The sequence below is a fragment of the Colletes latitarsis genome, chromosome 10 (genome assembly GCF_051014445.1).
Source record: "Colletes latitarsis isolate SP2378_abdomen chromosome 10, iyColLati1, whole genome shotgun sequence".
Lineage (NCBI taxonomy): Eukaryota > Metazoa > Arthropoda > Insecta > Hymenoptera > Colletidae > Colletes > Colletes latitarsis.
In genome coordinates, this window is record NC_135143.1 from 24,692,288 (window position 1) to 24,705,301 (window position 13,014).

General features: G+C 33.0%; 1 protein-coding gene across 1 annotated transcript in view; it reads left to right on the plus strand.

The window, feature by feature from the left end:
* Positions 1-10,964, plus strand: part of LOC143346811 (uncharacterized) — a 31,437-nt gene extending 20,473 nt beyond the window's left edge. The window contains exons 6-9 of the mRNA XM_076775302.1: positions 74-252; positions 660-879; positions 2,760-2,874; positions 3,694-10,964. Of these exons, the coding sequence (XP_076631417.1) occupies positions 74-252; positions 660-879; positions 2,760-2,874; positions 3,694-3,745 (566 nt within the window). The 3' untranslated portion in view covers positions 3,746-10,964. The remainder of the gene's footprint in view (positions 1-73; positions 253-659; positions 880-2,759; positions 2,875-3,693) is intronic.
* The last annotated feature ends 2,050 nt before the right edge of the window (positions 10,965-13,014 follow it).

A 13,014-nucleotide genomic window follows, 5' to 3' on the forward strand; every position in this document is an offset into this window, starting at 1 on the left:
AATGTCATTTATGAAAATAGAATATATAAGAAGAAAGTGCGAAGGTGTGAAGAGTATGAAAATATTTGTTTAGGTCGAAGGGTACGTCGCGGCAGGCCGCGACTTGGAACGAAGGGTGGAAAACATGGGTCCCCATCTGTGCAGGGTAACTCACCGTCAAGGAGCGAATGGCTACCCTTAGATATGAGGACTACACCTCCTGCTGCAATGCCTGCTTTCCGTGGATTCGAGGAATCCTCTTCAGATGGCGTGGTAAATTTCTTTTATTACGTCCTTCCATTTCTAACACCTCATCCTGCCCAATTTTGCGGGGCATAAAAAAATATCAAACTCAAAAAATGATCGATTTGACGCGAAATGACCCGCAAGTTTATGAAAGTATAATTAAGTTCAAAGATTTTATCTAATTTGTTGAACTATGGTATCGACCAGGTATCGCCTATGTCCCTCGCAGATTGTCATTCAGTGTTCAGCCTGTGACATCTGGAAAGGAAAGTCTATATTAGTATGGAAGCTTAATCTTGTCGTTTTCTTTGTTCTTTCAGAATGCCCTGTACTTGCATTTTATATTTTGGTCTCTTTTTGGCAAAATTAGTTGCTCGCGTTAAACCGTGAACACGTTTTAAACATTTTTTACAAACTCGTGTTGTTATTTGTAGGTACACTTGGGAGAAGGAATAGCAGTTTGCGAGGAACAACTGAGGGCTGTGAAATGGAGCGATTACAGGAAATTGACACGTGGTCTAGCAGCTATTCTGTTCAGCCCCACCGAGCTGGCCACCTGCTCGGTTACAGGACAACGATGGAGCCGTGCTGGAACTGCTACCGAAAGACCAGTGAAACCTGCGTTAGATAAAGCCAAAGTACAGGCCATCATATGTAAGTATCTTTCATTATTTCTACTTCTGTTTATTTTCCAATCTCTCTGCTGTCTTTAGTAAACTTAACACGACGTTGTAACGAAGAAAGAGGTCTGGAGGTGTAAGATCAGGTGAACGAGAACGCCACACAATAAACCCATCGTGTCCTGTCTACCTGTCGTTAAAGGGTGTAGTCGAATGAGCACGGTGAAAGTATCCCTAAACCAAATTGAATTTGTGATACGTCAGTCGATAAGGGCTTTCAAAGAACACCCTTTCTGCAAAGCTTCAGCCTCCTACCCCTATTGTTAGGCTAGACGTAATTTATTTTGGATCGATTTCTTTTGGTCTATCTCGTGAAAAATTTGAGATATTCTAGTGAATCAGATAGGTATTTGAAAATTTTTGTTTCATTTAAATTTATATTTACAAAATTACGAACAGGATTAATAATTTCTTCCACTGCAACTGAACTAATATCATCGTAGTTATTTTAGTGGCTAGGCAATCACTGTGTCTGTACGTTTATGGTATCGTTGACCACTTCGATGCAGCGGTACGCTTATGGTCGTCGAGGACTTAAGGAATCGTCGAAGAAGCATGACCCGATAATTACGTTATCGATGATACCACGACAAACGTTTAGCCATCGATACGGAGACGCTGCCGTTTATATTCAGTGCGGATTTTCAAAGGACCAATAATGTAAATTGTGTCTATTAACGTCGTCAGTGTTGGTAAATGCTGCCTCCTTGGAATATAAAATCACGGATAGGAAGGAATCGTATCGATCATTTCGTGAGCAGGCCCTCGACGAGCCAACGAGTTGACTATCCTTGCATTGCATTAGTCTAATGAAGTCTGCATCCGAATTACACAGATCTTTTCCGCGCTTTAATGACGTTACTTTAGGTGCGTGTCCTCGCGACATTAAGTCACGACTATTATTCCCGTATCAACGAATGCATTTCTTATCGTCACAATTGAAAGTCGCATTCGTTGGCTACCTTCCTTTCATAAAAAAATTATACAACATTGTTACTCCGATTTGTACCATTCTGTTTGTTTTCTAACGCAGTATTGGTAATTTGTAGTGCAGTAAATATTGAAATCTCGAAAAATATAACTCGTACAGCCGGGATAAAAAATGTTCTACGCTATAATAATGATATCCCTTCGAAACAAACAACTAGTTCCATAGGTATTTCCACGTATAGTCGCATTGAGTTCTTATGGATTTCGCGGAACAATCGATTCGATAAGGTTAAACAAAACATGGGATAGGAATGCAAAATACGCGTATCAAGAAACATGGTAAACACAGGATATCCAAGAATAAAGCCGTGAAAACTCTCAGCGGTGTCTAAACATTTACTTGGAACAAAAATAGGTAGCACAAGAATTGGAATTCCAGTTTATAAAGTTCTATCTTTCCTCTCAGCAAACTTTACATGTCTCCAATCGTTAAAGCTTCTCCTTTTTGTGCGAGTATTTGTTGGAAAATAAACAAATAAGTTTGGTTTTACACCATCTTAAAATGTGCAATAAAAAAGATGAGCACAGTAATCAAAAACTTCGTTGAATCTAAAAAATACCGATTTACGAATATTGCTAGTTTCTTTTTTATTCATACAGGCTGTAAACCCTGTATAACTAAAAAACTTTTTAACGAAGCCTTAATCAAGAAATTGATATTCTTCATTTTCGTCTTATTTTGGCCTCTAGAATCTTCCATTAAAATTTTTCCCAGGGGTGACCGCGGACACCCTGTATATTTAAAGTTACTGCTTAATTTTTTTCTGTAAAAGTCCATCTACAAATTTTTACGGAGCCCAGAAGTATTTGAAATATGGTATACGTACGAAAACGATAAACGAAATGCATTTTGTAATTTTATAGCTTACGTAACATCGAGATTTCCCACTGTCGACGTGAGCAGCGTGAAACAAGTGTTGGCTTACAAGTGCAAGGAGAACTCGACGGCACTTAAGATGAAGTCTATTAGATACATTTGGTGAGTCCAGTTCTGTTTCTAATGATATATTTATCAATAATTAGATAATATGTTGCTATCGATTGTTTTCGTAAATCTCTATATGTACATATGTTCATTGATAATTTGATACGGTTTATTTGAAGTAAAAAGTCACAAAGATAAAACGAAAAACTTGAAAGAAATATAAGGAGATCTTAAATTTAAAAAAACCCCTAAAAATATAGGGGTAACTTGTGAAGTTGACGAGCATCGTACGATATAAGATTCCGGGTCTCGGTCCCGGGAGAATTGCAAAAATATAAAAAAATTGGCTAGATTCGGAAAGCAAGACCCAAGAGAAGAAGTCTTTACAATCAAATATATTTGGAGTCCTGGAAAGTCACTTAGGTCACTTTCTTGCGTGATTTAAAAAGATGAGAACGCTGGTCGTTCTGAGTTATAACTCCCTAGAGGTGGTTTCGCTGGGGGATGGAGAGATGTTCGAGATCTATGGATCTAGAAGTTACGAGACTATACGCTCAAACAGTCTCAGCATCAGTGTACAATAGACGGTTATAGGAAATGGTAGAGTAATGATCCTTACCCTCGTTTTTGTGCCATTCCATTTGACTTGTGTTAGTTTTTTCTTGTATCTTTTAACGGGTTTGCAGACAACTACGTATATTTCGTTCAATCTAGACAATGACGTTTGAAAAGTGACGTTAAAGGGGAGAAATAGAAACTATCGATTCCTTAATTGTTGAATAAAAATAGGTTCTCTGATCGAACGAGGATTCTTTTGCCACATGTTTGCTTTGAAGGAGAAAAATATTTGGAGGAGTTGATCTCTGTTCGCAGCGAGAGACAGGAAACAGAAAGATCACCGAGAGCAAATCCGGAGGATAAGTGAGAGGAAGTAGGGGTGCGTTGAACGTGCAACTTCGGACATTTGAAGAACTTCGGAGCGTTCATTTGACTGTAAGGACTCCTTGGAACGAAACCTTCCTGCTTCACCCTATCTCGACCGTCGACGCATTGATCTTACTTTCTTTGATTAAGTTGACCCGTAGCTTAATCTGGCCCATGATTTATGGGTATTTGATAATACCTAGTAGGCGAAGTTACTTGAAAGATTCAGCTGGTAAACTCCAAAAACATGACCCGGGGCCGTTGGCAAATTTAATTATTTTGAGGATCGATTACCTTTTCATTGAGATGACGTCGAAGCTAATTTTAGGATCAAAGTATTTATAAGGTTAATTCGTTAATTACTTTAAGCTTCGAAATCACACTAGCACGTACACGAGAAGGTGCAGCAATTATTGCCAACTAAATGTCATTGAAACAACGGTGGGTGGTTGTATGCTTAAGTGCTCTTGAGATACGATGGTTACCTTTACTTTTTAAATCGAATAACACGTGTTTCTATTCCTGTTGTAATACGGATTCCCTTAAACCGTGGTGTTTTTGTTTCTATAGCGTTTTAACTATTTTCTATAGTTTCGGAGATATTTAGGTAGCAGTAGTTGCCTGGACCAGCCTGTATTTCCTCCTCGAGATTCGAGCAGGTACATAAACTACTTATTGCTTTTGGAACGAAGTTAAAAACCTTGATTAACCGATGAAATTATTTTTTACGGTTAGTAATCGTTCGTTTAATCTAAACCGGTTTAAAAAAAAACACACACACACAATTGTGTAGGTCGTTCGACGTGAATTCGGGTGAACAAGAGACCAAAAATTATGGGAGTATTAAATTGGTTCGTTAAATTTGAATTGAAACAGAATTTAAATCAATCTAAACGTAGAACAAAAGTAATTATGCTGAATATAAACTATAGGGAAATAACATAATTTCGAAAAGCTATATATAAATGGTATCTAATTCGAAAGCAAAAAATTACAACGAGCAAGAGAAAATGCTCTTCGAGTAAACATCCGTAAGACGGATTGAATCGAATTATTTCAAGATTTGTGAAAATCGTAAAAAACGATAAAATGTTAATAATAACATGTGAGCAGACGTAGCGCTAGCAACCCCTTAGAAAGACATCGGACGAGGCAATTAGGATATCGAAACAAATTGAATTTATGCCTGATTAATTCCTAATTATCTTTATTTCTAAGGAAAACTAATACAATCTATGTTTTTTTTTTTTCTAATAATGCGACGATCACGTCTGCATAACTTTTAAAATAATTTTACTAGTTCGTTGCTTATTTATCGCCGCAACAACGGCGATCGTATTAGAAATTAAATAACGAAAGAAGAAAAACAAAAGCAAAGCTACCGGGATACAAGGGTAGTCAATTTCGTATAGATAAACGCCTAAGGTTTAAACAAATAAATAGACAAATGAACCGAAGAATTAATGAAATGAAGAAAAATATAAATATAAATAAATAAATGAATTTATATATGTATACGTATATGTATGTGTATATACATATACAGGTACATATGCATAGATATAATTATATTGAACTATTATTAACGAAAATAGTTGAGAAGTTATATATTATTTGTTGGGAGAGCATCTATTATACGATATTTAATATATTTAGGATATTTATTTGTTGATTTGGTGATATATATATATATATATGTAATATAGATAAATATATATATACACATAAATAGCTAAATAATTTTTACAAGGCCTATGAAAGGTTTAAACAAATAAAACATGGTATTTCGACGGGGAATTAAATAGTCGATTTAACTTCGTAAGTTAACATCTTTCTCTGTTTACTATTTGTAATTTTACCATCTCTTTGGTTTCCATTAAAACCATGAATTAGCGAATTTTTGTATTTTTATCGAGATCGATTCTGTCTCTTCTTTATGTATTGTTATCTATTTACTATATCGTTCGTGAAGAGTATTTTAAATACAAAATATTATATTTCGTTATGAACAAATGTTCCTTTGTGTTTTACATTGATTACAATTTGATTACAAATGTGAAATTAATTACGTTAAACGAAGTGCAATTAATTATTATTCAATGACAATTTCGAACGAGGCCTCCCGATGATATATCGATCAAAAGATGTAAGGCCTAATGAATTTGCAATTTATACTGTTATTATTATAATTTTATATTATAACGTGTTCAATAATTTAATCATTCAATTTCAATTTATTCGAATTATACCGCAGGAATTTGTTAGAAAAAAATATGAGTCGATCTCGGTATATTTTGAAAAAATGAATTTCATCAGTTTAACAGATTTATTAATTTTATTTGTCATTAGAAACGACAAATAATTAAAAAAAATAATAAAGTGCAATTTCTTTTGACAATTTTAATATTTAGTCACTGTACGTAGATAAAATTTCATCATTCGTTTATACATTGTTGTATATTTGTATACACATAAAGCATTTAAATGCAAATATGAATCATCGTGAAATCTTCCCATTGCTTTCTAAGCAGTGTTCAATTGTTTTACATACAATTAATAAAAAAAGTCGATCGATTTTGTTAAATGACAAAAATAATGTCGACGGTAAAAAAGTTTGACAAAAAATTTTACATATAAAATGATGAACGTAGCAATAACTTTTCTAAAATTAATAGACAGTAATTAAAATTTCCAAAAAAAAAAACTTTTGAAAATCCAATCAGTAGTCCAGTTATTTTTTAACATTACGACTGAAAATTAGCTTTTCTCGTTGCAACGTTATTTTTCTGTCCAAAAAACAGGCCATTTGTCGTAAACTGAATTGCAAAGCTGTTTCGTGCAATAAACTTTCTAAATATTTTCCATAAATTTGTAAATAATTTTACAACATTATTTTAAATTATATTTGTTGAATATATAAACTTACATTTTCGCGTACAGTTTTATTATTGCATGAGTGCAAATTATACGAAATTAATTGAATTCGTTACCGAACGTTTCGAACAAAATTTACGTAAATTGTTTTCAAACGAATTTATTCGTGGAACAATATTTTTCATTGCTAGAATTCTCTATTTCCCACAAATTATATTTTCTAAGACTAAAGAATTTGTAAATAATAGTAATAATAATACAAAATAATTAGAGGTAATGAAAGACAGAAACCCTTGTGATGGATGGTTGCACTAATAATGAATAATTAATAAATAATTAACACGCTTTATCGGGCTTTAATTATTGTTAATTTATTGATTAATAGGGAACCAACAAGTTAGTCATTGATCAACGAGCTAATTTACTTAGGACAGACAATTTGTCGGAGTTTTACAGTAGGTTATATAGGAGTTGCTGAAGAATGGTAGTTGTTTCTCGACGTTTTACTTGTGATTTTCATGAAAAATCGGAAGACGATTCTATGGTTAATCGGATATACGCGTGCGCATCTGAAGTTCGCCAAAGAGCAAGAAACTTGGTTGAAATTTAGACTCATTGATCAAAATTTTTCGAAACTATTCTTTTGCTATTGTTCATGGAGAAGTATTTTACGAACGAGAGAATCATTTAGGAACAAAGATGGGTAAAATTCTTATTTAACATTATTTTATAATCTGTTCATCCGTCACTTGTTGAACAGAAATTAGAATTTGATTTATAAAATGAAACTTTTCAAAATGAATAAAAACTTCGATCGTAGAAACGACAGGAATAAATTTCTACAAGTCGATATTATTGGTTACTTATTATTTGAATAATTGCCCATCTCAAAGAGCTTCGTATAGTACAATTAAAGAAAAAAACCAAGTTTCTCTGCGAATGGGTGAAATTAATGCAAATTACGGAACAGAATATTTTAATCAATCGATTGGTCGATGCAACGTAAGTTGAAACGTGATTGAATGCCATTGAAAGTAAGAGGGGAAAAACAACAAGTTCAAATAGTTAGAAATTTATGAGTCAAGTTTAAATCACCGGAGACGAAGAATATTGCAAGCTAAGGGGGCGCGTTTTCGCGACAAAGAAATCGTGTAAAGTATTTTTCGTTCGACGAAGATTTCGATAACAAATTGATCGTTTAATAATACGAGCGAGGAAATAGACGTACACAAATACGCGGAAACGATCGTCTGTGCGTGTGAGCACGTGCGCGCGTGGGTGTGTGTGTGTGTGTGAGAGAGAGAGTTGGTAAAGAACATTTTGAGATAAAGATATACGAATAATCTACATACCTGATAACAAGATAACATACTCCATGCCTTACATAGAATTATCTAAGCCTAAGTAGATGTATTTAATTAGACGTATTAATCGAAATCAATTAGGGAAACGCGATGGTCAGAGACGAATGTAGAAATCGATGAGTTCGACGAACAAGCGAAACTACGGAAAGCTTAGAAAATAACGCCGAATTATTCGCTGTACGGTTTCATAGAATCGGCAGAGGGAACATTTTTTTTAATCGTATTAAACCACGTTCACAAATTGTTTAAAAGTTTTATAGCTTTACAACGCACGGGACGGTTTCACTTCGAAATAAGAAGCGAAGCGAAATTGATTTGTTGTGTATTTTATTCGATTAATAGTTTATGCAATGTTAGGCGAACGCCCTAATTATCGACATTAATTTTCATTAATTTCGCTATCGTTTTTTTTTTTCTTCAATTTCATTTCGTTTTGATGTTGAGTGAAAAGAGAATTGTCGAACGAAAGGTTATGATTTCGATTTCAAAATGATGCGGTTGTTTAAGAAAGTATTTCCATCCAGGATTTTTTTACGAACAAATACAGGATAGTTGCAAATATTAGTACGCCTTTAGATTCCGGTTGTTATTAACGAAAATTGTGGATGGAAAATTCGTGAAACGAACAAATTCGTCATTGATCAAGCTATTTCTTTGATCAACTTGTACTCCTAATTAGAGTGGAAAGTGGCGCTGATTAACAAAAAAGATCAATATGGTAATTGAAGGATTGACGTTTATTAAAATTTGGACCCCTCTTCCGACAGAGCTTATCTATAATATAACTTTCATGCGTATGCAAGAATGAAACATAATCTCTTCAAAGCATTTCATATAAATTTCGTTAATATTCTCCTCGTTATATATATATGTATATGTATATACTGAAGGTTTTATAATTTTCGAGAGTATCGTGAATCGAGTATAATTTCGTTGCAATAAAAATTAATAAATTTGTTCCGTGAATTGCCCGATCGGTAAACTAAATATTAAATATTTTAATTCCAAGAAGAACTTCGAACGAAATAATAATCCTACGGCCAATTAAACATTGTCTAAATAACATATAAATAGTTTTCTTATTCTTTAACGATGATTTATTTCCCCAAAGAAAGACTTCTATATAGTTACCGTGTGATAAGACAAATACAAATATTTATTTACCGTAACATCGTTTATTTATACGAAGGAAATATTTAAAAAAAAAAAAAAAGAAAAATGATTCTTCATTCATTAATTTATTTCTTTATTAATAATATAGTAGTTTCCCAGTAAACTCTTAATTGTGATAGTTTAAATAAGTGATTAAAAATAAGTCACTAGCGCAAAGATAATTTTAAAGAAAAAAAAAATCTTTCAAATTCATTTCGATAAACAGCTAAATAATAAAATAATTAAATATTTCGATAGAATAATTGGCGGTACTGTTATCAGTTTAACGAAATGTTTAATAAATACTAATTATTCGAACATTCGGAAATATTCGTTTAAAACGGAATAACATTATCGATTAACTTATGTTAGCGAATAAGTGGAATAGTTGCTTACCATAAATCTTTTTAACACTTTTGTTCTCTTTAAATATTACACTCAATTTAATAGGTACAGACGAAATAAATTGAGGAACTACTTTGTTCGATTATATAAATAAAATAGTAGAGTTAAGTAAACAATATGTAGACATTCTGGAGATGGGTGTTCATTCGCATGTAGGACCATGTATATTAAGTATGTAACTGTACATACAACGGGTGATACGAATTCTTTCTGTACCGTTTCGTTTGTGGGATTCCCCCTATTGGGATGCTTCTCGTTTTCACGCAACGAAACGTTTTATGGCGTCTACGCCATTCTACGGCGTTTCAGCTGCGCGAAAACGAGAAAGGGAAAGCGGTATTCCCCTTAAAACGGCACAAATCCGCCGATTCGAGGTGTACACCAACGGTGCTTCTCAACCTTACGACGGGATTAATTTTTGCGACTTTGTTCTTTCAATTTAGAGGCAAATCTACTGTTTTTTTTCTAACGCTTATGTCGGTCGAGGAACGCCGGATTCAACCGTTCCTTATTTTCTTGTTACTTTCAAGTAAATTCTACGGAACAGGTGTTTCCACGCAAAGGATCAAAACCGTTTTGTTCGTTGAGATCCTTTGGACGTAAAGGTGGAATTACAATAATACGTAGCTTGAAACGAATCGAAAATAATTGCGTTGTGTGGGAGTACCGAGACAGTTCACGTTATCACGAAATTTCCTTTTCTCGTAATTGATTAACCTTTGGTGTTGGCTTTGCTTCGGTATCGTAGACTCAAATATCGTTATTAAAAGTGTAAGCAATTTCTCAGAGGCGTTGCCGCGAATTGTTAACGGTAGAATATCGTTCGAACGAAATTTCTCTGAGAATATGTCATCGTTCGGAAATTATTACAAGTAACAATCTCTCTGTAATTGCAAAACATTTCTGAGCCACAATTTTACGATGTCTTTTACAACGAACAACAGTTTTGGTACGATGTTGCGATCAACGGTGGGAAATATTTTGCAAACACGACGACGAAACAAATTTATTGTCAAATAACCGTTCGATTCGTGTTTCTACCGTCGAATTGTTATTGTGCAGATCGGGAGGAGAAGAAATTGTTTAATTGCACTTTGAATTTCATCGGATAAGTTGGAAAGCATTGTGAACGGAAATATCGCTGGTATGTACAATTGGCCCACGTGCGAAAATAGATAAACATAAAGTGATGGCGATACCGATGGTCTTCTTTCGAAAGCTGAAAATATCAAAACATCGGAAGAAGTACTCGCGGTTGTGATATGCTATTAGAATTAAGTTACAATTAGTTGCTTCACTAGTTGATTAATTGGACGATCGTCCTAAACGGTTAGTGCAGCCTCATTGTCTTTGATTTGTTGTTTGTCATTTCTTTTATTCTTTCCTGTGTTATTTCTAATAAATTCACGGATTATTTTGTTTAAATGTCTGTTTATTTATTTAGACCTGTTTATCGATCCTTTTTCCATATAACAAGATTAACTGCAAACCATTTTTCCTTTATTAAATATCGTGGTTACCTATTTTGGCGTAATTTGTTGCCAAATGTGTAGTGAAACGAAATTATCACGAAGAAGGCTTGAGAAATGGATTAATGTTTTTTACTGCAAGTCAATTTTCCGATTTACTTTTACGTGGACAGCAGATTGTGTTAATATACACATACGAGTTTAATATAAACCACTTCCTTGTTGAATAATTTTCACTTCATTTTTTAAATCAAGTTTGCATGAGAAAAAATATGTAAACATTTCTGCAAAACTTACATTTGACTTATATTTCAACTTGGCTAAAAGGGGGAAGTGGTTAAATCTCTAGTTTAGTGGCTCATTGTAACAAAAGGGTTAAAACAACTACTTCCTGTCGTTTTAAGTACGAAATAGTAGTATTTAGATTTTAACGGATTAAAAATAGTGGTTAACAGAATAATTTTTACCAACCTCATATGAACTTTTGTTAATTTTTAGTGAGTATTGTGCAGCTCATACTATATTGTCAATGTTCACATTTTATGTTTTTTTAGGCCATTATTCTCCTGAAATACATTTATTTAATTCCGAAAGTTTTAATTCTTAAGTCGATAAATTGGTCAATGTTATGTTGCTGTTAATTTCGTTGTACAATGCTTTTATTATGGAAACCCTGTGTATAATTATGTTATTCAGCGCTATTTTTCACAGTATCCCGATGTATATCAATGCATGAAACAACAGCAATAAAGATGATTCTTAAGCGATCATTACCCAATATTGTTAATGATAATTAATTATAGTTACGTAATCGAGCTGTGAAAATTAAGAAACGAAATTAACGAAGCCAATAAAACGTTAAATTAATTTTAACTACATTAAATTTCAGAAAGTTAACTAACATAAACTATAACAACAATTACTGCTGTGTTACTGGAACGAGGGAAAATATTCTCGTTTAAAATTATTAAATTCATTTTAAAAGAGAAAACGCACTTAATTAGTATCGTATTTATGACACGTACACAATGTGGAAATTCCCTCGAATTGCTTCGTAAATTTCTTTTTCATATTCGTTTTTGCAAAATTGTAGTTCTTCTGCTGTTTTATTTCCCCATAAGAAAATACTGTTAACGTTTACCGTTTTCTTAAAGAAAAAAAAAGAAAAAAAAAATACAACTATGCTCATTACTTCCACAAATTTTGGAGGTCATAACCTTTGTTATAAATGTAATTTTCCTACGTTCTTTCTTCCACCCAAAGAACCAAGAGAACCTTGAAAACAAAGAAGAACAACCGTTTGCGAAGTTCGAATAGTAATCGTTCGACACGATAATACCAGGTAATTGTGATACAAGAAAAAAAGAACCGTGATGACGGAAAAACGAAAATTACCAATTAATTAGTTAATTAACAAACATATAGAAGTAGGTAATTTTTTAGATGATTATGAAAATAAGATACAGGGAATATAATATACATACGCGTGCACGCAGAAACAAAATTATTAGTTGTACACGCGTGTGTATACAATTAAACAAGACGAGATTTTATCCACGAAACAGATGAATGATTAATGTAATTTACTAAGGGCTGTATTTATCGACACAATTAGAGGATGATAGAAAGGTATACAATATGAACGATTAATTATATATTAGAATAATTATCATATTGATTAATTAAATGCGTACATGTGCGTGTATACATTAACAGCAGCAACGTAAACGATGTTCTTGTATACATAAATGATAATATTATTATTATCACCATATGTATATTATATACACAAATACATATATTATATTGTATACACATTAGTGAATGTTCAATGTTGAAATAAAATGCATACACGTTGTTTACACCAGACGAGACTATTTTTTAACGTATTATTTTAGAGTTTTGTCTTAATACTTTACCGATGTATTCTTAAATCTGTAAACTTTCAGATTATGTAAAAAAGTCGATCTATATGGTTCCAAAAAAAAAAAAAGAAATGGGAATAC